Below are 24519 nucleotides of genomic sequence, written 5' to 3' on the forward strand. Positions count from 1 at the left end.
TGAAAAGTACAGTTCTGATCTGTATGTTAGTTCCTGTTCTGGTCAGTGCTTGCTACTGCTGATATAGTTGTTTTGAAATTTGTCTGAATTGTGACCATTTATCCTATAATATAACTTTAAACTTTCTTTCCAGTTCTAAGAAATGGGATGTGGCAGAACATTATGTGGAAAGAGGTAAATAAAACCTGGGGATGGGAGGGAATAAAAGTAGCTGTTGAAGAATTACTCTTGCCAGAATGAATTCGGAGGCTTAGAATTAATGTGCAGGATGTGAGAGTTCTCTTGTCTCTTGGGATGGGGCTGGTGGGAGGGATCGGTTCTGTTGCAGTAGTCAAAATCGCCCTGAGCAAGTCACCTGAGTACCCATCTTTAAAACCTAATACTATGTTACAGTCAAATGCTAATGAACCATTGTGGTTTTGCTTGTGTAGTTAATATGTAAACTGTAAAGAGTATTTTGTTTGTAGTCAACATCTACAAGAGTAACTTTCACTGCAATACTGTACCTCCCCTGCAAATCTAAAAGAGTCTTGCTTTGCTGCCTGTGCTAAAAGGTTCCCAGGTTTTGAGACTAATTAGTAAGCTGCTTGTTCAAATAAGGAACACAGGCTCTGCTGCTACTGAGGCACTTGGGACCCATGTTCTGTGAAGCCCTCTGCAAGGATCTGGTCAGCTTTGTCTCTAGGACTTGGAAGTTGCTGAAATGCCTTAGGATATATTGATCTAATTGTGGCTCTTAATGCCTTTTAAAGGAAAAAATTAGCCCTCTTAGCTAATAGTTGAGGAGAACGTGCCCCCTGTTAAAACCTCTGGGAAATGACATCAGTCTCAAGACACTTAAAAGCAATCCTGCTGAAGTGTTAGGCTATAGTAGAAACTAAAGATTACCAGGGCTTGTGGTGGCTTGTGTTGGTTCCTGTTCATGCAGTTCCATGTTGTATTTTTGTAGAAAAGGTGGTAAATTTATCTTAAAGCTAAGCCTGGAATCTGTTTTTTTTTAAATAGCATTGAGCACTTCCTGAATCGACCTGTGACTGTATCTGCATGTTGTCCAGGCCTGCATTTATTGTTAGGGAATAACAGTTCTGTGCTAACCACTTTGGTCACTTTAAGGCAGACTTCTGATTTTTTTTTTTTGTGCTGAAATTGATAGGAAATTTATTTTCAGTGGGATCAGAGTAAAACTAATGAATCTGCTTGTTCAAACATGCCATCTGTTTCAATTTGTAAAAATTAATGTCTTAGAAGTATTTTAAGCCCATTTCAGACTTGCAGCAGTGCATTGGCACCAAACAGCCTGATGCTCATCAAGCAAACCTGTTTTACTGTTTTGAGAGTGCTACTTGATTCTTTTTAGAATGAAAGTCCCATGCATGTGACTAATTAAAGGTGGTGTTAATTCTTGGGCCTTCAGTATTCTAGAGTTCTGAACTCTGCATATGTCATGTAACTATGTCAGGGAAGAACTGGATTATGTTATATATCTGTAGAGATGATACTACTTGCTAGTGGCTAGTACAAGCAGTGCATCTATGGAGAATTAAAGGAAAATGATAGTGAGGATTGGGTGGGTAAGTAATATAGAGTATGAGTAGAAGAAACTCTTGATACTTGAGGTGAAGTTTAAAGATGTTTTTTTTTTTTTTCCCGTGACGAAGTTTTCAGTATGTTAAATAAAACTAAAGAAAAACCCTTAAATTTGGATAATGGCAGAATTAAAGAAAAAACTAAGTTTTATTAAATATAAGCCACAGAAGTTAACAATTGCAGTGAAAAGTACTCTGACTTTCAGAAGCACTGTCTCTAGCTGTTCTGTGCATGATGCTGTTCTTCTGACTGGGTGAAAGAAAATAACAAACTAACATTCCAGACAAGCAAACTGTTTGTTTTTCTTTTCCATGCTACTGTACTCCTGACCACAGGTAGCAGTAGGCGATATTGTGAAGGTCACCAATGGGCAACATCTTCCAGCAGACATGATCATTATATCTACCAGGTATCCAGAATGGGTGTGGAAATGATGTGTCTGATGAACTGAGGTGCAGAGGACTTAAGTCTCTGTATTTGTTATTAATAAAACCAGACATCAGATGGCACTAATTCTACTCCACATCTAAAATGAAATTTCAGCAATGTCAAAACACTGCTTTACTAGGCAATGATTCATGTATCACTGTAGATAGGCTCTTCAAAAAGAAGGCTTCTTCAAGACTTCACTTTGTGAATTACAGGTACCTAATACTATGTATTGATGAGTTTGTTGGAAGACTGAAGGTCCTTTACACAAGCTTCATGCAGTCAGTGGCTCTATGGCCTTCTGAGAATCCCTCCACTTAATTAAGGAAGCTTAAGTTTCCTTCCAGTTAATTCCACTGAGTGTTCAGCATATTTTCCTTCCCCCCAGGAATGCTTTCTCTTTAAATTATAAATCTAAAAGGCTAGTGTTGTTGGCATCAAATAACAAAATAGCTTTTTGACTTGTTTACCCCTTGTCTTGGATACAACGCACATATGGCCAATCTCTGACATGGTAGCAAATAGTAGCCTGTTGAGTCCTGCTTGGTTTAGTTTGAAGTATGGGACAACTTTTCATTCAGATATGCTGACAAATGAAGCTTGATCTTAGAATATCCTGAATTGGAAGGCATTCACAAGAATCATAGAAATCCAAGTCCTGGGTAGGACACACCAAGAATCACACCATGTGCCTGAGAGCATTGTTCAAATGCTTCTTGAACTCTGGCAGGGCTGGTGCTGTGGCCACTTCCCTGGGAAGCCTGTTCCAGTGTCCAGTCACCCTCTTCAGTGGGTGAAGAATGTTTCTGTAATAGCTAACCTAAATCTTCCCTGACACAGATTCATGCTTTTGCCTTGGGTCCTGTCATTGGTCATCAGGGAGAAGAGATCAGTGCCTGCCCCTCTGCTTCCTCTTGTGGGGAAGTTGTAGACCACAGTGAGGTCTCCCTTCAATCTTTTCCTCTCCAGGCTGAGCAAGCTAAGTGTCCTCAGCTGCTCCTCATACAACTTCCCCTCAAGGCCCTTCACCATCTTTGTTGCCCTCCTTTGAACACTCTCTAATATCTTTATATCTTTTTTATCTTGTGGCGTCCTAAACTGCACGCAGGATTTGAGGTGTGGCTTCACCAGTGCAGAACAGAGCTGGACAATCACCTCCTTTTTACTGGCTGGTGATGCTTTGCCTGATGCCCCCCTCCCCCGGCACAGTTGGCCCTCACAGCTGCCAGGGCACTGCTAACTCATGGTTAACTTGTTATTGACCAGGACTCTGGGGTCCCTTTCCATGGCACTGCTTGCCAGTGTCTCATTCCCCAGTCTGTACATGCATCCAGGGTTGCTCTGTCCCAGGAGTAGAATCTGGCACTTACCTTAGTTAAACTTCATATGGTTGGTGGTTGCCTAGGCCCCTAATTTGTCTAGGTCTCTTAGTTCCTAAAAGCATTTGAGCGGTACTTGGCTTCTGATCTAGATTCTGTATTGTGTAGAACAACTTCAAGCCAAATCAAGACCCCATAGTCTACTTAGACAGATGAAGTTTAAACATAAGACAATATCACACAATATTGTGATGGTAATAGCAGACAGTAGCACAGTGCCTGTTCTTAAACATGTTTCTAATAGATGAGTCTTATGATACCTTGCTGTTCTCCATAATTTTCTCCTGTCTGTGTGCTTTTCAACAGTGACTGTAGGTTGCTCTAGTCTGTAGGTTACAGTTCTCTTACCTAACCTAACTTTTAAAGGAACTTGTTTTTCAAGCTTCTCTATTTTCTGCTCCATTCTTCTTGTCTATACTGTTTCTGAGAGGTTTCATTTTTTTCAAAGCTATATGTAGAAGCTCAGTCTTCTTAAATTGTCACATGATGAAGGATAGAGACATCTTCATTCCATTGTACACAGTATTGTATTTTTTTAAAACAAACACCCAACTTCAAATAAGCAGTTGTCAACCTTAATATGCAGTGAAGCTAAACTTTGACATCAGTAGTTTTCTATTTCAGCAATGAGGAATATTCTACTTAAGAACTTCTCTAATATGTTACACTAAAAAACCCCTCTGATATATTTCTTGTGTGGGTCAGCTTTTTGTTCTGCATTAGTCTACTGTTCTGTTCTGCTAACCTGCTGTCATTAATAACCACATAATAATTAGAGAATTTAACCCAAGGCATGTTAATTTGGGAGAAGCTTTGCTTGATATAAATAGCAATTTCTATGGCAATGCTGCTTTACAATTGGTATTATTCTCATGATTCCTTTAAATGACAGTACTAAGTGTCCTCAGTTCACCAGAAAGCTCTGCATGCTCTGAAGGATTTGAATCTTATGCTTGTGTGTTGATCTTCTGTGTCTGAGCTAGTTGTCAGAGGTGAAACAAACAACTGTTTTTATCTTGACTCTTTTTCACATAGGAAAAAAGGTGACATCAAATGAATTTTATGTAAAGAATAAATTTACATGAAGGAAAAAACTGTTTGAATCCAAATGCAACTTTTTATGGAAACAATTCCACATTTTTGTAGAAGTGAGAGGAACTGTATTGCAAAAGGTCTACCTCCTGACCTAAGCACATCAGTTGTCAGGAGGTAGACCTGCAGATAAAGTGTTTGGCAGAGGTAAAATTGGAATCAAGCTGGACTTCATCAGTGTCTTTCTTGGGTTCAAATTCAGGTTGCCCATATAGGAGGAGACAAAGAACAGACTCTAACTGTACTTTTTTTAAAGAAAAATATGGAGAGAATAATCTAGTTTCTTACTGTGTTACAAATGTACCTATCCATTTCTTAATTTTTTTTGTCCTAAGGAGCCTTTATTACTTACTCTTCTGCTAATTGAGTACTTTTGCTGTTAAAGCAGTTGGTTACTTTGGAAGAAAACTAGTAATGTATCAAGAATATGGGAAGTGATATGCTGAAGAAGCACTTGTTTGAATCCATATGGGAAACTGATATTCCTTAGCAACCTGAGAAGACAACTGGCAGAAAAATAGTTTTGGTGGTTCCATACAAAATTTTTAAATCTTGAGCGGTATGTCAGGTAAAGAACTGGTAGAAGTACCCTTCCTTATCAAAGGTGCTACTCATGCAGAGCCCCTTCATGTTAGATGTAGATAAGAGCTTAACTAGTGGAAAATTCAGCTCTTTGAGGAATACTTGTGCTGCTATCACTAAGGGCAGAAACATCTTTGGAAGATGCAGATCATAGCCCTCAATCTTAATCTTAATGAACCTTTTTCTGATGCTCAAAAAAAAGCTGTTTGAGCACTAACTTCAGATGAACCTCCACAAACCCCTCAACTTTAAGGTGACCTTGCAGACATGGTCTTTTGTGTGTTCAACTCACAGACAGAATTCAATAGCAGAGAGCATTACTCTCTTCATTCCAATATATCCCTTTTATCTTCAATACGTGGTATTTTGTCTATGGTTCTTGCAATCTGAAACAATTTTATGGATTGCAATTCAAAATAATCCACTTCAGGCATCTGAGTTTATTATGACATGTTAAATTCTTACTAACCCTCTGATTTAGACTTGTCTTTCTCTGTACTTTGGTGTATTACCCTGTTCCTATCCAAAGACATCTCTGTTAAATATGTACTTTCAGCTGACTCTTTCATGGTTGGATACCACCAATATGGTTTTCTGTCTTCTGCAGTGTATTGGAAAAGTCTCTTGTGAACTGTATTAGTACAAAAGCAGTATACAAAAAGTACTGAGTTTTAATATTGAAAATTTCATGCTCCTTCCAGTGAACCACAAGCCATGTGCTATATTGAAACAGCTAACCTCGATGGGGAGACGAATCTTAAAATACGACAGGTAAAACAAATTGAATTTTATTGATTTATTTGATTTTTTTTATTTAGGTATTTAATATTAGCTATGAAGCAGCATTTACCTTAACTGACGACAATACAAGTACTTTTTTTTTTTTTAAAAAGGGATCTCTTTTCAGGTGGCTGTAAGCTGCCTTTTCAACAGATACAAACCCAAGCAACAGTGCATCATATACAAGTGTACAGAAACTAATCTGGAGCAAGTATTTTAAGCCCTCAAAGACAAACAGACCTCTGTTATGTTTTGCCAAAGGTCCAGTAAGTGGGATTTAAGTCCTGTACATAAAAAAAGAATATCAGCAGCGCTTGTGATGAGAGGTTCGGTTTCTTCTGTCACAAGTGCCATTCTAGGAGCATTATGCAGAGGCAGAAGCTGAGAGGGACCTTTTATATGTTTAAGTTAATTTATCTCTTTGCAGTAAGTAGTGGATCTTTTTGGATCTTTTTAATTTGATTATAATCAACACCGTTCATTATAGTGTTTAGAAATAGTTAAGAATCTTCTTTTTTTCATTAAAAAAATTAGATTTGGATTTTGAAACACAGATTATTTGTTTTTAAAAATCTGTATATTTGCTATCTCTTTCCTGCATTTGTAGAAATGTGATTTACTGTTGCAGTTCTGCCTAAAACGTCAGGTCTTGAGTTTCTGTAAGATCTTACTTGCTTCAGGACGCATGGTTAAAATACAAAAATATGGCCTTGCTCTGGCTTGCAGTGCTGCAGTCAAATTCTGGCAAAAGAAACATGAAATGGATCCCTCTGTTCGTAGGTGAAAAGCAGTGGAGCACTGTACATGTACTCTGAGATGGAGTACCAATACATTGGATTACACTTGCATGGCTGGTGAATCATTAACTTTGAGCAGGATTGGAGCATAATGGCTGCAGTGACCCAAGAGACTACACTTAGCAATGACTATATTTAGCAGCAATAACACGTTAGTGGAGCTATACTTTGAGAGAAAAGCCAGGCCTGTTTATACTGCTTCTCTTCTACCTCCTCTTGCTTGTGTGCAACTTTGTGCTTTGTGGATGGAACTTTTTTCTTGGTTAAAGAGATCATGTAGGTAAATATAACTATCTTGTATAGAGAGTTTAAATCGATCTTGTTAGCAGGTTCGTATGTGTCCGTAATAAATCTTGCTTGCACCATTTTCCTAAGTTGCCTTCTAATAACAATTTTTGACAATCTCTTTTGATTTGGTCTTTGCAGGGCTTGTCTCAAACTGCTAGTCTCCAGTCCAGGGAAGAATTGATGAAAGTATCTGGGAGGATAGAATGTGAAGGACCCAACCGTCATCTTTATGACTTCACTGGAAACTTGCGCTTAGATGGCCAAAGGTATTAACTTGACAACAAAGCCAAAGTCACTTGGTTTGGAAAAACGTTTGCTGTGTTCTTTTAGTCTGTAACAGTGAGCACATGCATGTTTTTGCTCTGGAAGAGGAGAGTAATAATTAATAATAGTTAATCAGAGCATCTGCCAGTATAAGATAACATAATCCTGTCTTTGTATGGAGCCTTCTGGTTGTTATGGGAGTCTTGGTTTCTTTGTAATTATGGTGAATTTTTTTAAAAAAAAGGTACATGTAAAGAGAAGGAGTTGGGGAAATGGTAGGGTTTTTTAGGGCTGTCTTGTTACGCAAGATACACAGAGGAAATAGAAACCTGTCCCTTCCAGCTAGAGCCAAAGGCTGTACCGAGGTCAGGTCTATAGAGAAAAATGATCCCAGAATCTGGAGGCTTTATCAGTGTGACTTTTGTTTGTTGCAGCTGTTGAAAGAAAAGTACTTAGTACTTGAATTCACAGATTTTGAAAGGTCGGTAGGAACATACAGGTTTCATTTGGCTGTACCTCTTTTCCTTCACAAAACCTGTATTCTTTGGGCAACTCAGCTGTGTAGTGACAGATGGAAGAATAGCAGATCATCATTTGCATCTGACTTGAAAATCATGTGGGTAATACAGTTTTTCCCAAATGCTTGTATATTGGTGTATGTGATACAGTGTGCTTGGAGTAGATAGTCTCTTTGCAAGTGTGATGCTTCTCTGTCCTTGATGCAAGAAAGAAAGTAGTAGCCAAGGTCAAGTGCAAGACAGGCTTATGTCTGCCACGTAAGTTCTCAAGTTTTGGGTAATTAGAGCAGCTCCCTTGTATCAGCTTTGCCCTACTGTGGTTTAGCAGGAAGTAGAGAGGTTTCAGTGCTTTCTTCAGTTGTGTGGACAATCTAAGGTCATTGTATTACTTTCTCCTCTTTTTTCCCCTCCCCCCCTCCCACTGAGGTGTAAGTCTGAAAGTAGAATTACTGTCCTTAGAGTGTTACCAAGAATTGAAAGATATACTTCTTGCTTTGCAGCCCAGTTCCTGTTGGGCCAGACCAAATCTTGCTGAGGGGTGCACAACTGAGAAACACTCAATGGGTCTTGGGTATTGTTGTGTATACAGGACATGATACAAAACTCATGCAGGTAAAGTTTTTAAGGAGATTTAAATATAAGCTGGTCATCTTTCCTGTATTCTCCTTGTTACTGATTCGATTTTATGAAATGCTTTCACTCATTATAGCTGTTAAAGACCTGGAGGCCTTGAGGAATACAAGGGTACTGTTGTATTTGAGTTTGCATGTGCACGTATGTAAACACTGAAGTATTTGAAAGCAGTTGAATATGTAAGAACTAACTTTCATCTTGATTTATCTGGTAGCTGGATGACATTTAAAACTGAGATTTAACAGCTGAGGACATAGTGAAGTTGATTAGGTTAATACTACTATTACCCTAATGTCAGGGAGTACCTGGAGAGACCAGCAATATGTGTTGCTCCTTGCTGCTGACCAACAGTAGAGGGACAGGAAGTGCTTTAATGACTCTGAAAATAAAGACTGAGTTTGCCTCTGCAATTTTATCTTGTATAAGCCATTGCCAGGCTTTTTTTTCTTTTTCTGCTGCTGTTTAGAATTCAACCAAAGCACCTCTGAAGAGATCAAACGTGGAGAAAGTGACCAACATGCAGATCCTGGTTTTGTTCTGTATTCTCCTGGTAATGGCCCTTGTGAGTTCTGTAGGTGCCTTATTATGGAACAGAACACACGGCGAAGTCGTCTGGTACCTTGGCTCCAACAGTGAGTATCCAGGCATTGAGCCAGGGATGTATCAAACTGTAGGGCCAGCCAGGCTCTTAGCTTCATTAAATGAATGCATAAAATAAGAAATAGAAAAAGAAGAAGGAAAGCCTCTTTGCTAGCTTTTTGATGACCCTTTTTTTTTTTTTTTTTTTTTGAGAATGGGCTGGTGTAAGTGAACTCACCAGTGAGGCTTCTGTTAATAAAACCTTCTAAAGGTTAGGTAAATATCACTGGGCTCTACCACCCAGGGAACAGGGCAGAAACAGAAGAGGGGCAAGAATTATTACTGGATATCTGGTGTTTCCATTCTTCCATCTCTGTGGAGATACCATACACAAATTGACCATACCCATATTATCATACCCAAATTTATTCTCAGAGGAGGTCACATACTGCTGCCTTACATGTGTCTGTCTGCATGATAGACAGTATCAGTCTGATGATGCTGCCTTCAACTCGATGCTTCTATACAGATGCAAAGGATTTTTCTAACTTTTCTCAGTCAGAAATGCTGATCTGCTCTTTTATAGAAAACTTAAATGCTAAATGGTTAGGATTGTTATTTATTGGATAAAGTTTCTGTCTTTGACTCCTGTTATTTTTTTGTGAGAAAACTGATATTTTAGTGTGTTTATTTGAAGGGTTTTGTTTGATTTCGTTCCTAGTCCTTGAACTTATTAGTTCAGTATCAAAGTCAGACATGAAGAATGAAGTACTCTCCAATAGACGTCCATTTTGAGGAGGTTACATTAGCTAGAAAATGTTGTTACGAGCATCTTTAGATGCAGATTTTAAAACAATTATCACAAACTGAAAATGGCTTGTCTGCCAATGATTGCAAAACAGATGGCAAGTGTATATTGTGCAGTTTTAAGAATTGCAGTTGTGTTAGTAATGAAAAAATCCCTTAGGAAGAGCATGGAAATGCCTCATTTTTGACTCTGGGTTTTTGTAGTTGTATTGTCTTCTACTAGTGGTGTCAGCAACTTTCAGAGTTTCTTCCTTGCCCTCCCCTTTGTTTTTTAATGAGTAAGTTTAAATTTGTGCCTTCCAGTGGTGGGAGCAATACTGGAAAAGGTGAATTAAATGAACTCTTGAACTTATAATATAAAACCTGTTCAACTTGAAATAAACTAGGATGACGTAATAGTCTGTATAGACACCTTTTTGTAAATTGAATGCACAATTTCTATTACTTCTATAACTGCCACACACAGGAAAGACACTTTTTGAGGTTATGCAGGTAGATTAATTTTTTGTTAAATGTCTAATCTGTAAAAATTGTATTGGAAAATGTTTCAATACCAAACAAGTTTTGACTTACTGTAAACTTACCAAAGATATGGAATTAGGGTGTACTCACACTTGGAGGTGCCTGTGTCCAGACTGATCTTCACTAGGCTTCAGCAATTTTCTCTGGGTTCTGTCTCCTCCTTGTTGTCTCCCCTGACCTTTAATTAACTTGTAATACTGAAAACCCTGAGTTATGAGCTCTGACCCCATTGTGCTGGATGTTCTGTGTGCTGACTATAGTGCCTCCCTAAGCTTCTGGGAAAGTGAAGAGCATACAAATGTGGAGACTTTGGTTGTAAAGAGAGGCTCTGGGCAGCACCATGAACAGGACCTTTCATCCTGTGTCTCTGCTGAACCTTGTGCATTCCTGCTGGCTGTCTGTAAATGGTTTCCTTTCCCCTTTAGGACCAGTTGTGATGGCAAACTTACTCAGGCAACCTGCCCAAAGTTGTCACCATTAATAACAGCTTCTTTGCTTAAGCAGGATGCCTTAGTTCATTTACTAGATGTCTGTTCAGCAATCGGTTGTTCTGTTAGATTTCTTTAGTGTGGGTAACTTCTCAATTCTGACAATGATGTCAGACTTTAGAATTAATTTTAGTGTTTATTTTTTGTTTCCTAACGCCACTGAGACAAGTAGGCACTTTCTGAAAGATAGTTATATTACTAGTGATATTGGTGGCTCTTAATTGGGCAGTTGACACATCAGATAAATGTCTAAATTTGGGTTATGGTGGGAAATATTGTACTTCTCGCCATCTGTTTAGCAAAAGTTTTTCAGAAAGCGTTCTGTTCTTTAATATATAGACTCACAAATCTTGCCCTTCTTCACCTGGCATAATATGCTGTGTATTCAGGCATGTGTTCTGTGGGTGTTTTATATATATACTATTAAAATCAATATTAAAAAGGCCCTTATAGTAGATGTCAACACACTTGCTGATTATTTTAGCACTGCTAAATCTGACTAGACCAACTGCATAAAGATGATTGCCCCTATACTGTCCCTATACCACTCAGACTTGTGTCTGCTCATATCCTTTGTCTTTCGGTCCACAGAAATGCTGTCTGTCAACTTTGGATACAATCTGCTGACATTTATAATCTTGTACAACAACCTTATTCCAATCAGCCTTCTGGTGACATTGGAAGTTGTCAAGTTTACTCAGGCTCTTTTTATAAATTGGGTAAGTAACAAGAATGAATATATCTCAGTTCTGGATGTTGACATTTAAAAAAAAATAACACAACATCTTTGAGACTTTTAATTAATTTTCTGATGCAACTTCTGGGAAAGGCAGGGGAAAACTCAAAGGATTTATTCTGTATCAGTTCTGTGTTTCACAGGAATTAAACGATTTAATCATAGGAATATCCCCTGTGCAAATGATGACTTGTATTGTAGGCCTTTAGGATGAGAAAGAAGTGTCAGGTCTTGTTGAAGGAGGTCTCTCTGCTGACTCATGTTCAGTAGTTATCTTTTGAAAACTCTTCAGTACCTTATATCTCCTCTCAACCACAGCAGAGGGAAAGACTAGACTTGTTTGAAGGTGTGGTATTGCTTTTTGGTTTTTTTGGTGGTTGTTGTGGTTTGGTTTTTTTTAAATTCTCCGGTATGGATCGTATTTTTGTAGGGAGAGAAGTTGGTGGTGCCTTATGCAACCAAACAGTGATCTTGCTCTGTTCAGGCAAGCTTTGACTTCAGAAATGTCTTTCTCTAGTGATGTCTCTTAAGCTGAACAAAACCAAGAGGAATACCTTGTGCTGGTATGCGTTAATCCTTCGACTTTCAGTAATATAGTAGGTTCCTAAAAATACAAGTAAATGAGGTCTAATATGTCTGTTCCCTGAGCTGCTTATGATGTAGGAGAGACGCTTTTCTGAAAAGTTGCTTTGGTTTGTGTAGCAGCTGGGTTTTTTTACTCACAATAAAATGTAGTAACAGAAGGAATTAATTTCATGAAGCCATTCAAATTGTCTTTTCAGGTATAAATGTGGCTAAAGCAACTAATTGTTGTAATTGAAGACATGTGATTAGCATGGCTAATACCTGTTAAAACTTCCTACTGTACCGTGATATTTTTTTTCCATTGCATCTCTAGTTTGTTAACTATCTTTAGTTAAATCTGGCTTTTCTCATGTACATGTAGTATGGAGGTATGCTTTGGAAAGGAGGCACCCATATTCATCCTGGGATGATGTTCGTGTCAAGCCTTCAGAACCTCCACTAATGGCATTAGACAGTCAAAACAAATTGGAACTGACTAAAAGAACAATGAGTATTTCAGTGTTTAATTTTAATAATATAGGTCTAATTTTGCTCTCATTTCAGGACATAGATATGTATTACCCTGAGACAGATACGCCTGCAATGGCCAGAACCTCAAACCTTAATGAGGAACTTGGGCAGGTAAGACAAAATTTTCTTCAGTGTCATGTTTGTGATTTATTCTGGCAAGATGGAAGGTATGAGAGCAAGCTGTACAAGTCTGCTTTACTCTGTTGCTCCATGGCTCAGGTTAATGGGACATGTTTGTCATTAGTCTGAGTCTTACAAGTAAAATGATGAGATATTGTAGGATTAAATTTAATATAGGCAGTTTTATGCTTGGGAACTGAAACTGTTTCATATGTTCACTCTAAACTGACTTTTTTTCCCTCGAAGGTGTTGAGGAGATGATCTGCCTTTGTGACTGTCTACACCAGAACAGAATGTATAGGACTAAGCTTGGCTTAAGAGGAGGCCAACAGCCTCAGCCTGTGTTCTTAGTTCTTGATGTTTCTGTTTGCTTCCCAGGAGATGGAGGTTAAAACAATACAGTTCTATTCATAATTTATACTGTGCTCCTTCAAGAATCTAGATTTTCAACAACTTGTAGTTGTTGTGGATTTGTTTATTCTGCAAATGACATTTCTTCAAAATAGAAGGGCTTCCCAAAACAAGCGTACTGGAAAATACAATGTTGCTATTGGAGTTTTGTAGTACCATTGAGAAATCCTAGCTTTTTTCCGTGACCATCAGTCATAGATCTTTAACTGAACCTCATGAACTTAGTAATTGTGTGATTTCGTATTGAAGACAATGTTTATACATTTAATGTACATAATTTTTTTGTGCTGCTCAGCAGAGTTGGAGTCAATGTTCTTCCTGTTTAAGCTGATTGGTCTTTTTCTTTGGAATGCTAAAATTTGATTTGTATTCAGATTACTTTGATGTGAACTTAACCTCTAAATTATGGCACTATTTTTGTCTGAAGTGAAGATATGTGGCATAATGTATATTCTTGGCCCATATGTTATTTTCAGAAATTACTTACTAGTGATTCTGTGTAACTAGACTGAGTTTTTTGATTCATTAATTGAATTACCTGTTCACAGATGCCTTTAAAATTTTTGTTTTGTGTAGAATTACTAGTGGCTTGAAGTTCCTCAGATGTTTGGGTACCCGCTTTGACTTCTAACTCACATAAACTCCATTTCCAATGCTGTATTCAAGCAGCAGTGTGGAGCACAGCTAAAGGATCACCTAATTAGTAGTGTAGTGCACTGTCTTGAACTGAATTGCATTTATTTGAGGAAAAGCTTGTTCCGGCTCCAGGCAAAATATTTTGGTCTTTAAATTGTGTAACTCCTATGCTAGCACAAGTGTTGCTGGTTGAAAATCATACGTGGTACAGAGATACGACGGTGGTATTTAACTTGCAATTATTTTTGGTCTGTTGTAACCCACTGCAGGTGGGAACCTTGAATCTGCTCATGCTCCAAGATGTCATGTTGCTGTGTTGGGGTGGCCTCCAAGTTCTACCTGAAAGTCACTAGTTCCATTAAGGGGTTATTAGTTTGGGCAGTGCTGACTGTCGCTTTGTGTCTTGCACTTGAGGACTGTTTATGACTGGATACCAGAAAAAGCAGCTTTTGTTTGACTACAGGATACCAGTTGAACATACCCTAGCATATTTCTTGCACTTTACTGCTTATGGGGGTAAAAGCACCCCAAACGTGTTCTCAGTGATCTTTGGAACATGGCATTTCTTTGTATTGACCTTTCAACAGTCTTAATAGTCTTTGTTTTAATTTCCAGTCTTGCTCTTTGACTTCAGTATAGCTGACAGATTTGTTGAATGTCCAGCTGGCACAACACATCTGTATTGACCACTCTGGAGCCTTGGCAATTGATACCTACTATTTGAGCTTTTCTACATTTAGAAATCAAGAAGAATTAATGCCATTAAACAACTTGTCTGATTATTTTTCTGTAGATCTGGTAGACAAACCTACCTGTAATAAGCCTGCATTGGCCAATATTGTGACATTGTATTTCTTAATCTGTTCTCCACTTTAAGTTTTGTAACTTTACAAGTTGAAAACTAGACTTTTTTTTTTCTTCCAGGTGAAATATCTGTTTTCTGATAAAACAGGCACTCTAACATGCAATATCATGAACTTTAAGAAATGTAGTATTGCTGGAGTGACATACGGGTAGGTATGACACTTTTAGAAACTCTCTAGCTTAATGTGTGCTTACTACTGGTACAGAATTTTATAGTGGAAAAGGATTAGAACATTCTGTTCTTCAGTTTGTGTTTTAGTGTATTTTGTGGTCTTAATTAATAGTTTTCATTTTCATGTCCTGCAGCACAAATTATGAAAGTCAAACCTGTGGAGTACTTTACATGAAGTAAAGGCAACTTACTTCCTAACTTACCTGATCATAATTTAAACAAAAGCAGAAGTGCTAAATAACCTCTGGCCTTTCAAGAGGGAAGAAGCTGCAGCCCAAGGGTAGCAGTTATTAGTCATGTTTCTGTGACTTGTTCGGATGAATCAGGATTTTGTTAGAATCGTGTAGCTCTAATTGTAGAGTTTAATATTCCTTGTATAGGTATACCTACTTCACGGTTTTGTTCTACTTCTGTCTAAAGGATCCCTTTGAGTCATGCCAGTACTCCTTAGCACTTGGCCTTTCGAGTCTTGAATACTAAGTCTTTGTATTTGCTTAGTTTTAAATGGGTAGTCTTAAGTTTTCTGTGCAAGTTAACCTTTGAAATTCATGCTAACTAAATTAGATATCTCAAGAGGCAGAAAACTTGATTCAGATGTATGAACAGCTGAACCTATGGTTCCAGCATATGTTTTTGTGTAATGACTCATTGATCTTCTTTTTTTTTTTTTTTTTTTTTTGGTTACCAAAGTGGAATAAATGTTCTTTTCTTTTTCTACTCCTCAGTCACTTTCCTGAGCTGGAAAGAGAACGCTCATCAGAAGACTTCAGGTAAATATATTCCAGGATGTTTGTGCTCTGTATAGCAAAGTGGGTACAATCTATATAAAGACTTTCCAATTTGGGGCTGGAAGAAGCCCAAGGGAGCAATGTGTTTGAGTAAAATGGTCTTTCAGTGGGAGCCTAATGCAGAGCTGGTGGGTGGTGATGGATCTTCTCTGCATAAAGAGATGGTATGTGAAGGGGGTGAGGAATAGGCAGCGGCTGGGGTGGCTTTGATGCTAATGCAGTGCTTATTTATAAATGTAGACAGTCAGGTTAAAAGTAAACTGCTTTACACTAACCTTACCCCCTAGCTAGAGACCAGATGTTCCTCTTTTTAATCACTAAGTTCAGACATGACAAGGGGAAGAAAAGGGACTTCTTTGTTAAAATCCTATGTTTTAGTAATTAAACTGGGAGAGAGCTTAATATATATAGGTGTATCATGTCAAAAGAATCCTACTCCTTTTTATTCAGGACTTTAATGAGTAGAGGTAATGGATCTGTCCCATTCTGTAGGAACGAGTGAAAACCTGGGGGTGTAACAGAGGTGTCAGTGTAGCACATTTTGATTATCAGGAAAAGGGGGAAGAGCCAGGGAGGACTGACATGGAATTGAATGGCAAATATAGGCAAGAAGTGAGTTCCCACCCAAGAAACAGGTAAACACTGAATGCTGTTAGAAGAGCACTTGCTTATGAGCTAAGCTGGGCTTCTCCACTGACACAAATCGTTTTTGTTATCATCTTTTAGGAAGGTGATACCATGATAGGTTGCTACATCTGCTGAGATGTAATTTCTATTGGTGCCTCTTTTCTTCCAATATATTGCCGTTTCTTTTCTTTCCCTGTACATTTTTTTTTCTAGTCAGTTCTGTGGAAGTTTCTTTCAGGTACTTATATGGACTACTCAGACTTAAAATCCTCCAGAGTCAACTTGTGAAGCAGAACTCTGACTAGGGAGGGAGCTTAGGTATATTGAACTTTTGATCTGTTTTATAAGCAAATTGCCTTGAAATCCATTTATTTCAAGTGTGCTTAAAACTGTTTTTGCAACATCTGTCCCAGGAGGTGCATTGACACTTGAATCTTCTCAAATACACTGTCAACGATAACCGTTTCTTGCTGCTGCTCATTTTTAGCACTTTCTGCATTACTTACATGATCTTTTCACAATACTTTCAAGGGCACTGGAGTCTTATTTTGTTTTTTAAACTTGCTTCCTGAGAAAATAGTTGAAGTATTAAGATTGGCAATGTTGCCACTTGTTTGAATATACTTGTTTTGCTCTGCAGCCAACTACCTCCTTCCACGAGTGAATCATGTGAATTTGATGACCCAAGGCTGCTGCAAAACATTGAAAATGATCATGTAAGTCTACTCTTTGAATATCGTGCCTCTTAAATGCCCTATTCTAGGCCTGTCTGGAATTGAATGCGGAACAAATCTATTTGTGTGATGAAGTCTGCTCCATGAGTGTGTCATGCAAGCACAGAGGGGATAAAAAGGAATCAAAATAGCTCCCTCCAACGTCTTTCTACCCACTTGTCTTACTATTGAATTAAAGAAGCAGTGGCATCGATATGGATACCAGCTACCTATAGAACAGCTTCACATATGCTGTCGTATATGGAAGATAATGTTTTTGTAGCAAGTAATGATAGAAATTATAATTGTTTAAAAGAAAAACTACTGACTGTTCAAACATCTGTCCTGTCAAAATATTGTTTTTAACAGTAACCTCTAGGATTAGAAGGTGGTTCTGGTACGAGCCTTGCTTTAAGTATTGCAAACGTTTGGAATTTCAGTTATGTAAAGGATGTAAGGGATGAGACTTAATTGCAAATCTGAGCTTAGCTTGAGGCTTAGTGATTAGTAATTTTAACCCAAGTGGTTGAGTCCTAAAGGGTTCTAGTCTTTAGGGTGTCAGTTGATTGTTTATTCAGAAGTCATGTGGCTATGAGGTGTCTGACTGGACACCAGACAATTCAAACACTTGCAAAAAGCATGACCCTTGTTCTCTGCAGGCTGTCTCTCAGTATGGGATCTGAGCGCTGGCAAGCACAAACTCCACCAGCTGATTGTTCTTTTTAGACAATATAACTTCTGTGACCGGGCTAGTTAACTTTAGTTATGAGCATTTCAAATGTAGTTACAACATACTGTTTGTCTGCAGGAAAGCTTTGTTTTCTGCTGTACGGTACTTAAGAACTTGAAATGCAGCATGGTGTAAATACCTAAATGAATTCTTAATTACTTGATGTGGCACTACGTATTCCTCGTGGTGATGGAGCTAAAGATGGCTCCTGTGCTCAAACGTACGTCAAGGTGACCCTCCCAGTACAGTGCACTGGTTTCCTATGTGGCTTTTGTAATCATGTTCACTGGAAGGGTTTTCCACTGGACATCACTTGCAGCTAAGACTTGGATATCATCCTGTTCCTTTTTGTCCTGTTTGTTCATTTATGGCTACAGTTATGGCTTGTGGCAGTTGCTGACTCCAGGTATTCGTTCAGGTTTAGGAGTAGGCTGCAGATAAAGCTTGCTTGCACTCTTGCTGGCTGCTGTATAGATAAGTGCTCTGGTATATTTTAATAGACTCAGCAGAAGGGACATAGATGAATTGAGTTGTGAGATGAAATTTCTCATCTAACCTAGAGATGACCCCTTATTTTTGGGCTATTTAATTATCTGATCTTCTCTGTGTAGAGTTTGTACTTTGGGAGATAGAAGAAATATTTGCTGTTGTAGCAGGCAGATAAAGAATTTTGGTAGCTTCCTTAGGTGTCACTTAGTCTAGACAGCTCAGAAGTCTTTGTTCTTTACATGCTGAGCCTTATGTATCAAGCTTCCTTTTGGGTGGGAACTTAAATGGATAAATACTGTTGTCATTGCACAGCTGACTGTTGGGCTGAACACACAGACACTGGGGAAACTTCTGGGTAGTAAGACTGAAAATGTGCCTTGTGTAGGCCAAAGATGTCCTTCAGAGCCTGACTGTACTGGAGGAATGGATGGTGATTTAGCACAAGATGTGGGAATGCAAGGGCTACATCTGACAGTTTGCTTGGCACATTCAGGTGTATTTGTCAGACTGTGTCAGTGAGATTAGGGCTGAATTCCATGATAGTGGTAGAGGGAAGGGTCTTTGTAGCTTTTTTGCATTTGGTCAGCTGCTAATGTGCATAAGCTGCTTCTTTCTGTCAAACTGCATAATGTCTTATTTTTCATAGCTAATAGATAGCTGCAGATGCCATTTGCAGATGTCTGACAATTTCTACTCATTTAGTGAACTGAGGTGATAAAACTGAAGTGTTCTAGCACAAGCTGCCTAGTGGGGCTAGGTGGTACTGTACTTAGTTGGGCAATTAATTCCCTTTAAACATTTGACCTTTCACAACTGAAGCTTTAGGTGTGATATCTACAAACTCTTAAGTGCTCATTGCTTTGGTCTTGAAGATTTTAGGTTTTTTTTCAGTCCAGTCACAAGTGTTAGTTTAGAGCTGTCTCAGTGCCAAGTAGTTTTCTTTCCAGGTTGAAAATAAAAAATTATGTACTTATACTCCCGAGACTGTCTTCCATCTGCTAGGAAGATTTTTAGCATCCTGTGTCACCTCTAGATTTCATAGCTCTTCTGGGCCACTGGTGTGTTAGGGCTGACTGATAGCCAAGTTCACTCTTGAATAGCAGTTCAAGAATTATTGCCCCATAGGAAATGTTCCAAGGAAAAATAACTTGTCTTGAAAACATATGGAAGTTTCTCTTGCCTGCTCTGGGATTTTAATGTGGAAGAAAGTACCTAGGTTTGTCTGCCTGTGCTTTTTCTTTGGAACTGGTTCTTTTGGATGAACTCTGAATGATGCTGTCTTCTCTGTATAGAGAAAATGGCATAAACTCTTAGTTTAGTAAGAAAAGATCAGTTGTTTTCTAAGATGAAAATGAATGTTTGGTGAATACACTAGGTAGTCTTTATCTTGGTGCTTGCTAGTTGCATATGTGCTATGGAGATGCAAACCTCTTTGCTGTGGGGTTGGTTATGTTTTACCTGATGATAGGAGAGCAGGGAAGGAGGTCAAGAAGTGAAGGAACTATAGACTTGGATCTCATCTTGGACTCCTGCATCTCCCCGAATTCTCTCTGAACTTCATCTATGAATTCCAATTTGCACAAGAACTTTGTTCAATGGCCCCCAAATTCTCTCTTGGCCAAGAAGCAGGAAAGTATAGCTGCAAATGCATAAATTGATTCAGTGAGTATGTGTTAGGAGTAGTTTAGCAGCTGGCTTGGCAGAACAGACAACTGTTGTGTTCATGTTGAACCTTTACTACACTGAAAGTGTTTGTTTAGACCTTGCTAATATGTCTACTTATTTTTGTGAAGTGTGTGGAAACTGAGGCTGTTATCTGATCAGGCTTTTCTGAAATGACAGCTATCATCAGCTGATTCTTAATACCTTAGGAAAGCAGAACCAGAAAAGTATATCACTACTAACTGGGATGAAAAACTGGAATTTGGAATACAGTAATGCCAAAAGTATGTTTAGGTAGTGAGATCTGGGAGGCTTTAGTTTGGAAAGTAACTGTTGCTGGAAAACTGTGCAAACTTGTCATTTTATAGCTCACAACTAAATTATTAGAGCTTAGAGAGAAATATTTTTCATTTGTCTGCTTTTGTTCTTACTATGTGTGGGACTTTGCTACTGTTGTTCAAGTATAAGACAGCATCTTTTAATTATAGGTCATATTTCATTGTTTTTGGACAAGATGAACTTGCATTTAATTCTCTTGATATTCAAACACTGGTTAATGTTCTCTTTGAGTCTGTGCCTGAAATATCCTGGTCCTCTTTGGTTTTACCGGCTTCTTTGTTCCATGTGCCCAACACGGCTGGATCCTCACACTGCTCTCCAGATATTTTAGTGAACTAAACAGTAGGAAGTTAACATCTTTTTAAGATGGTGAGTCATAATTCTCCTTGGTAATCAAGTACATAAGTATTTTTGTAGTTGTCCTTGGCAGAATTTGCCACTTCCTTCTTTGAAGGAGTAAGCTCAAGTTGTTAGACTGTGCTTTAATATCCCATTGGCCATTTCTAGACCATTTGCTCAAAAAAATGTCAGTCCTGCTCATCTGGAGATATTATGAATGGAGGCACTGATCTCATACTGCTACAAGTAAAAAGAGAGGTGAAAAATCTTTAACTTCACATTCAACTTCCTTGTAATTTTATCAGCCGGCTAGAGAAAAGTAGTTTGTCTTCAGAATGACCAGGCCAAGATAAGGACTTCTGTGATATATGTGCAGTTATGTAGCTCTGCAGAGTACAGTTTGCTCCCTGAAAAATGGAGGTTTGGCTCAATGTTTTGTTCCTCTGAATAAGGGAGCAAGGAAGGGATAAAAAGTTGTGATGCAGCTTCATGACCAGTTGTCTGTGCCTTGCTTGATAATGGATATTGCTGTGCCTTCTAGATAGCTAAACTTTGCTTTCATGGTGGATAATGCTTTATAGATAACAATCCAGAAACTGCTTTCAGAAATAGGGGATTGTTTCAATATGTATGTGGTTCTTAGCTTGTAGGGGCAGTAGGCAAAATAATTTAGCCGCTGGGGTGTATCCCTGGTGTAGGTGCTTGTACACAAATTTTTTCATGGACCTTTGGAAAAAAAAACCAAACCAAAACCAGAGAAAGAAGCAATGGCTTTTACCCAGAGCTGTTGCCACATAAGGAGAAAAATGAGGGGGAAAAGGCGTTTAAAATGAGAACTACCGATTGTCTGATGAAAAAGAGACTAAAATATGCCAACTTTGTTCCAGCTACAGATAAACAGAGGTGGAAAAAATGGGGTGGAAAGAAATAAGGTTGACCTTAACAAATGAGCAGGCAAGAAATGTCTCCGAGACCATCAGTAAGAATTTGACTACTAAAATATCAGAGACTTAATAGAGGAAAATAAATAATAAGGTAGAATCAGTTAATCTGTAGGACTTCTGTCCTGTGCTGGGGTTAAACTTGGTATGTTGGAAGGGATGTGTTGCCACAGAACCCATTAATGAATCTTCTGTTCACAGATCTGAAAATTTGAACGCTCTACCCTGATTCATGCCTGTGCAACAAATATTGTTAGTATTGGAACAATATAGAAAGGAAACAAGTGACAGCTGTGTGGAGGAGCTGTTGTGATAAGCTGGGACTCTGGTGATCTGTTGCAATAGAATTGGAATGTTGCCCTGTAATACATTGTGAGCTGTGAAAGTATCAACGCAGCAGCAAATTATGTTGCTAACTTGAAAACATAAATATGTACATAGAAAGAATTAAAATCCATGTCATTACTGGAGACAGGTTGTTTCCAGCTGATAGAACACATACTGTGAAAGCATGTTAAGGGGCTGGGTGATAAAAGTGTAAGAAGCACATCGAAGGTCTGCAACAATAGATACTGAAATGAGAATTTGGCAGGCTCTGAATTTTGAGATGGAGATAAAACTTTCCATTATTTCCAGTGAAAGCAAATAGAAGCAGTAACCTCCTGATTGTAATTTGCTGTGGACTTAACATTTTACACATTACTCTCTGATTATATTCCACATGTTCATTTTCTTGAACATAGCCTCTGCACCCTCAGCATGTCGCAAGTTACAACTGTTGTTATTTTAGTGGCATGTTACCGTACAATTTGGAGGTTTCAATATGCAAAGATAAAGGTCCTGTGTGAAACAGTTACTTTGAAAATCTTCATGACGAAGTAGGTGAAGTAAAACAAGGGTATAGGTCTATGATATTCAGTTTTTTTATTCCACTCTTTTCTAATACTCTTACTTTTTTACACATGTTGACATAGTGTATGCCGGCTGACATGGTTTTGTGGCTTTTATAGTAATTTACTTCCTACTCATTAAACCTTGATATTGCCAATAAAAACTCTATAAACTCTCACAGAATTTTTGCACATAAAAATATCATCTAGCTTCCAAAGTCAAGTAAGGCTTTCTGCAAAGGTAAAACTACTAAGTTCGTGTCTGACTCAGTCACTGAGCAAATGGCTGCTGTGACAGAAGACACTGATGATCCACAGAAGATCCAAGTGTGGATGTTATGGTTACAGCACAGTTGGGGAAAGGGAACCATGTGTTCACTTCAGCTGAAATGAATTAGTTGTGTCTGGTTTTGAGCTGGGCAGCTGAGTACCATTTCTGACTGCTGAGACTATAAATACTGTGCCAGAGGCAGGAATGGAGAAGAGGGAAGAGAGGGGTGGGGGACTCAATTTCAAATCACTATAACTGCAGTTGCCAGAGTTGGCTATCACAGGCCTGTGGTTGAAGTGCTGTAGCATCTTTGCTGAGTTGCAGACCTGGTGTCTATCTAAGCACTTGGGGCTGACTGTGAACAGTGTTTTATATTCTATGTTCTCGTGATGCTAAATGCGTAGGGACCATTGATTAATTTTATACTTGGCTGGATGCTGTATTTCTGTGGAAGGGCACATGATATTGCCTTCTATTGGCTGTTCAGCTGCTGTCAGCTCTGGATGTTCATTGCTAATGGAGCAATTGCATCAAGTTTAATTCTGATGTGGTTACTGTCACTCTTTTAGAAGCTGCCATAGTAATATTTCCTGTTGCTAGATTGTCATCAGCTTGTGGCAGATGTCTTCACCTATATGAAGCTTGGGGTGCTACAGAACTAATGCTTGTATATTCGGGGAGGTGGGGGAATATTCTGGCTTCACAGCTCTCTTCAGCTTAAGTGAGGTCTTTATCATTAACACTCTTAATTCATCAATGCTGGCCCTAAACTCTGCTGTCTTGATCTGCTGTAAGTAGAGAACAGAATGTTTTTTGTTTGTTTTTTTTTTTTTGGTCTGTGATACCTCTGTGGTCTTCTCAGTTTAGTGAATAGATGCTTCAGTCTGTGTGTAATGCTAAACCTCACTTTTCTGGTGTCTTGTCTAGCCCACAGCTGTACACATACAGGAGTTCCTCACGCTGCTAGCCGTGTGTCATACTGTTGTTCCTGAGAGACAAGGAAATACAATCATCTACCAGGCCTCCTCTCCAGGTTAATTGTTGCTTTCTTTTTTGGGAGGGAAGGAGTTGAAGGAGTAGAAGGTAGATGGAAGGGAGGTCCATAAATTTCTGTGAAGATCATTGATTTTGAAAGAATGATGTCCCCCATGATGGTAGCAGTAGGTCTGGCATCTCCTGTCATCAGTACATGCTGCTTTTGAATGTCTCCTATGAAACTACAGTGTTCATGATGTTCCTTTAGAGATAGGCTGGGCTCATGATGCCTTCTGCTCTCATGAGACCTTCTACTCTGGCCTTTCTGCAGTGATGAAAAGCAAAAGTAAAACTTGGAGTCTGTAGAGCTGATTCATGGAAGTAATTATTTGTTTCTGCATTAACAACTACTTGCTTTATTTGGCATAAGTACAGACTGTCTTTCTTGATCTAGTAGTATCTGCGTAAAGCAAAATAGGGAGCAACCAAGTGCTGGTACATGACATGGTATAACCAATAGCAGAGTCCTGGCCACATTCAGGCCTGCCCTTGACACATTTTTTTTCTCCTTTAAGTTAACACAGAGGTATTGAAGAGTATAGGCATGGCCAGAATGCAGAACAGCATGACTCTGCTCTCCATCAGTTTTATCTCTGTTAGTGAAGATATTTTTAGAATTGCTGTAGTGGTGTTTTGAGTGAGGAAGCAGTATCATTTCTCATTTATGTTCTAGTGTGTCTGAAAAGTAGGGTGAAGAGCCCATGTAAGGAAGCTCTGGACAGTGTGATGAACCATGAAGAGACTAACAGTACTGTAGAGACATTAGGGTTGCTTAAACTGGGCACTAAATTCACATGTGTGGTGGTTGTGCTTAATGGCACTTGCTCCTTAATGAGGCTCTTTAGGTACCTACTGGAGGTACAAGTGTTGACTCTGGTTTCAGCTCTGTTATTTGAGCTCCTAATGACACTGCTCA

At 38.7% G+C, this 24519-nt stretch overlaps 1 protein-coding gene across 5 annotated transcripts in view; it reads left to right on the plus strand.

The window, feature by feature from the left end:
* The window catches only part of ATP8A2 (ATPase phospholipid transporting 8A2), a 330711-nt gene that overhangs the window by 50850 nt on the left and 255342 nt on the right, over positions 1-24519 (plus strand). For 4 of the 5 annotated variants that reach the window (XM_051780106.1, XM_051780107.1, XM_051780110.1 and 1 more), the window contains 12 exons: positions 134-174; positions 1923-1996; positions 5771-5840; positions 7073-7200; positions 8217-8328; positions 8816-8981; positions 11337-11464; positions 12610-12687; positions 14668-14756; positions 15505-15549; positions 16835-16910; positions 23496-23601. In XM_051780106.1, coding sequence (XP_051636066.1) covers positions 134-174; positions 1923-1996; positions 5771-5840; positions 7073-7200; positions 8217-8328; positions 8816-8981; positions 11337-11464; positions 12610-12687; positions 14668-14756; positions 15505-15549; positions 16835-16910; positions 23496-23601 — 1113 coding nt within the window. The remainder of the gene's footprint in view (positions 1-133; positions 175-1922; positions 1997-5770; positions 5841-7072; positions 7201-8216; positions 8329-8815; positions 8982-11336; positions 11465-12609; positions 12688-14667; positions 14757-15504; positions 15550-16834; positions 16911-23495; positions 23602-24519) is intronic. The other variant, XM_051780111.1, reaches the window with a different exon arrangement.

Source organism: Manacus candei, unplaced genomic scaffold (genome assembly GCF_025592945.1).
Source record: "Manacus candei isolate 608988 ecotype Guabito, Panama unplaced genomic scaffold, ASM2559294v1 h1tg000014l, whole genome shotgun sequence".
Lineage (NCBI taxonomy): Eukaryota > Metazoa > Chordata > Aves > Passeriformes > Pipridae > Manacus > Manacus candei.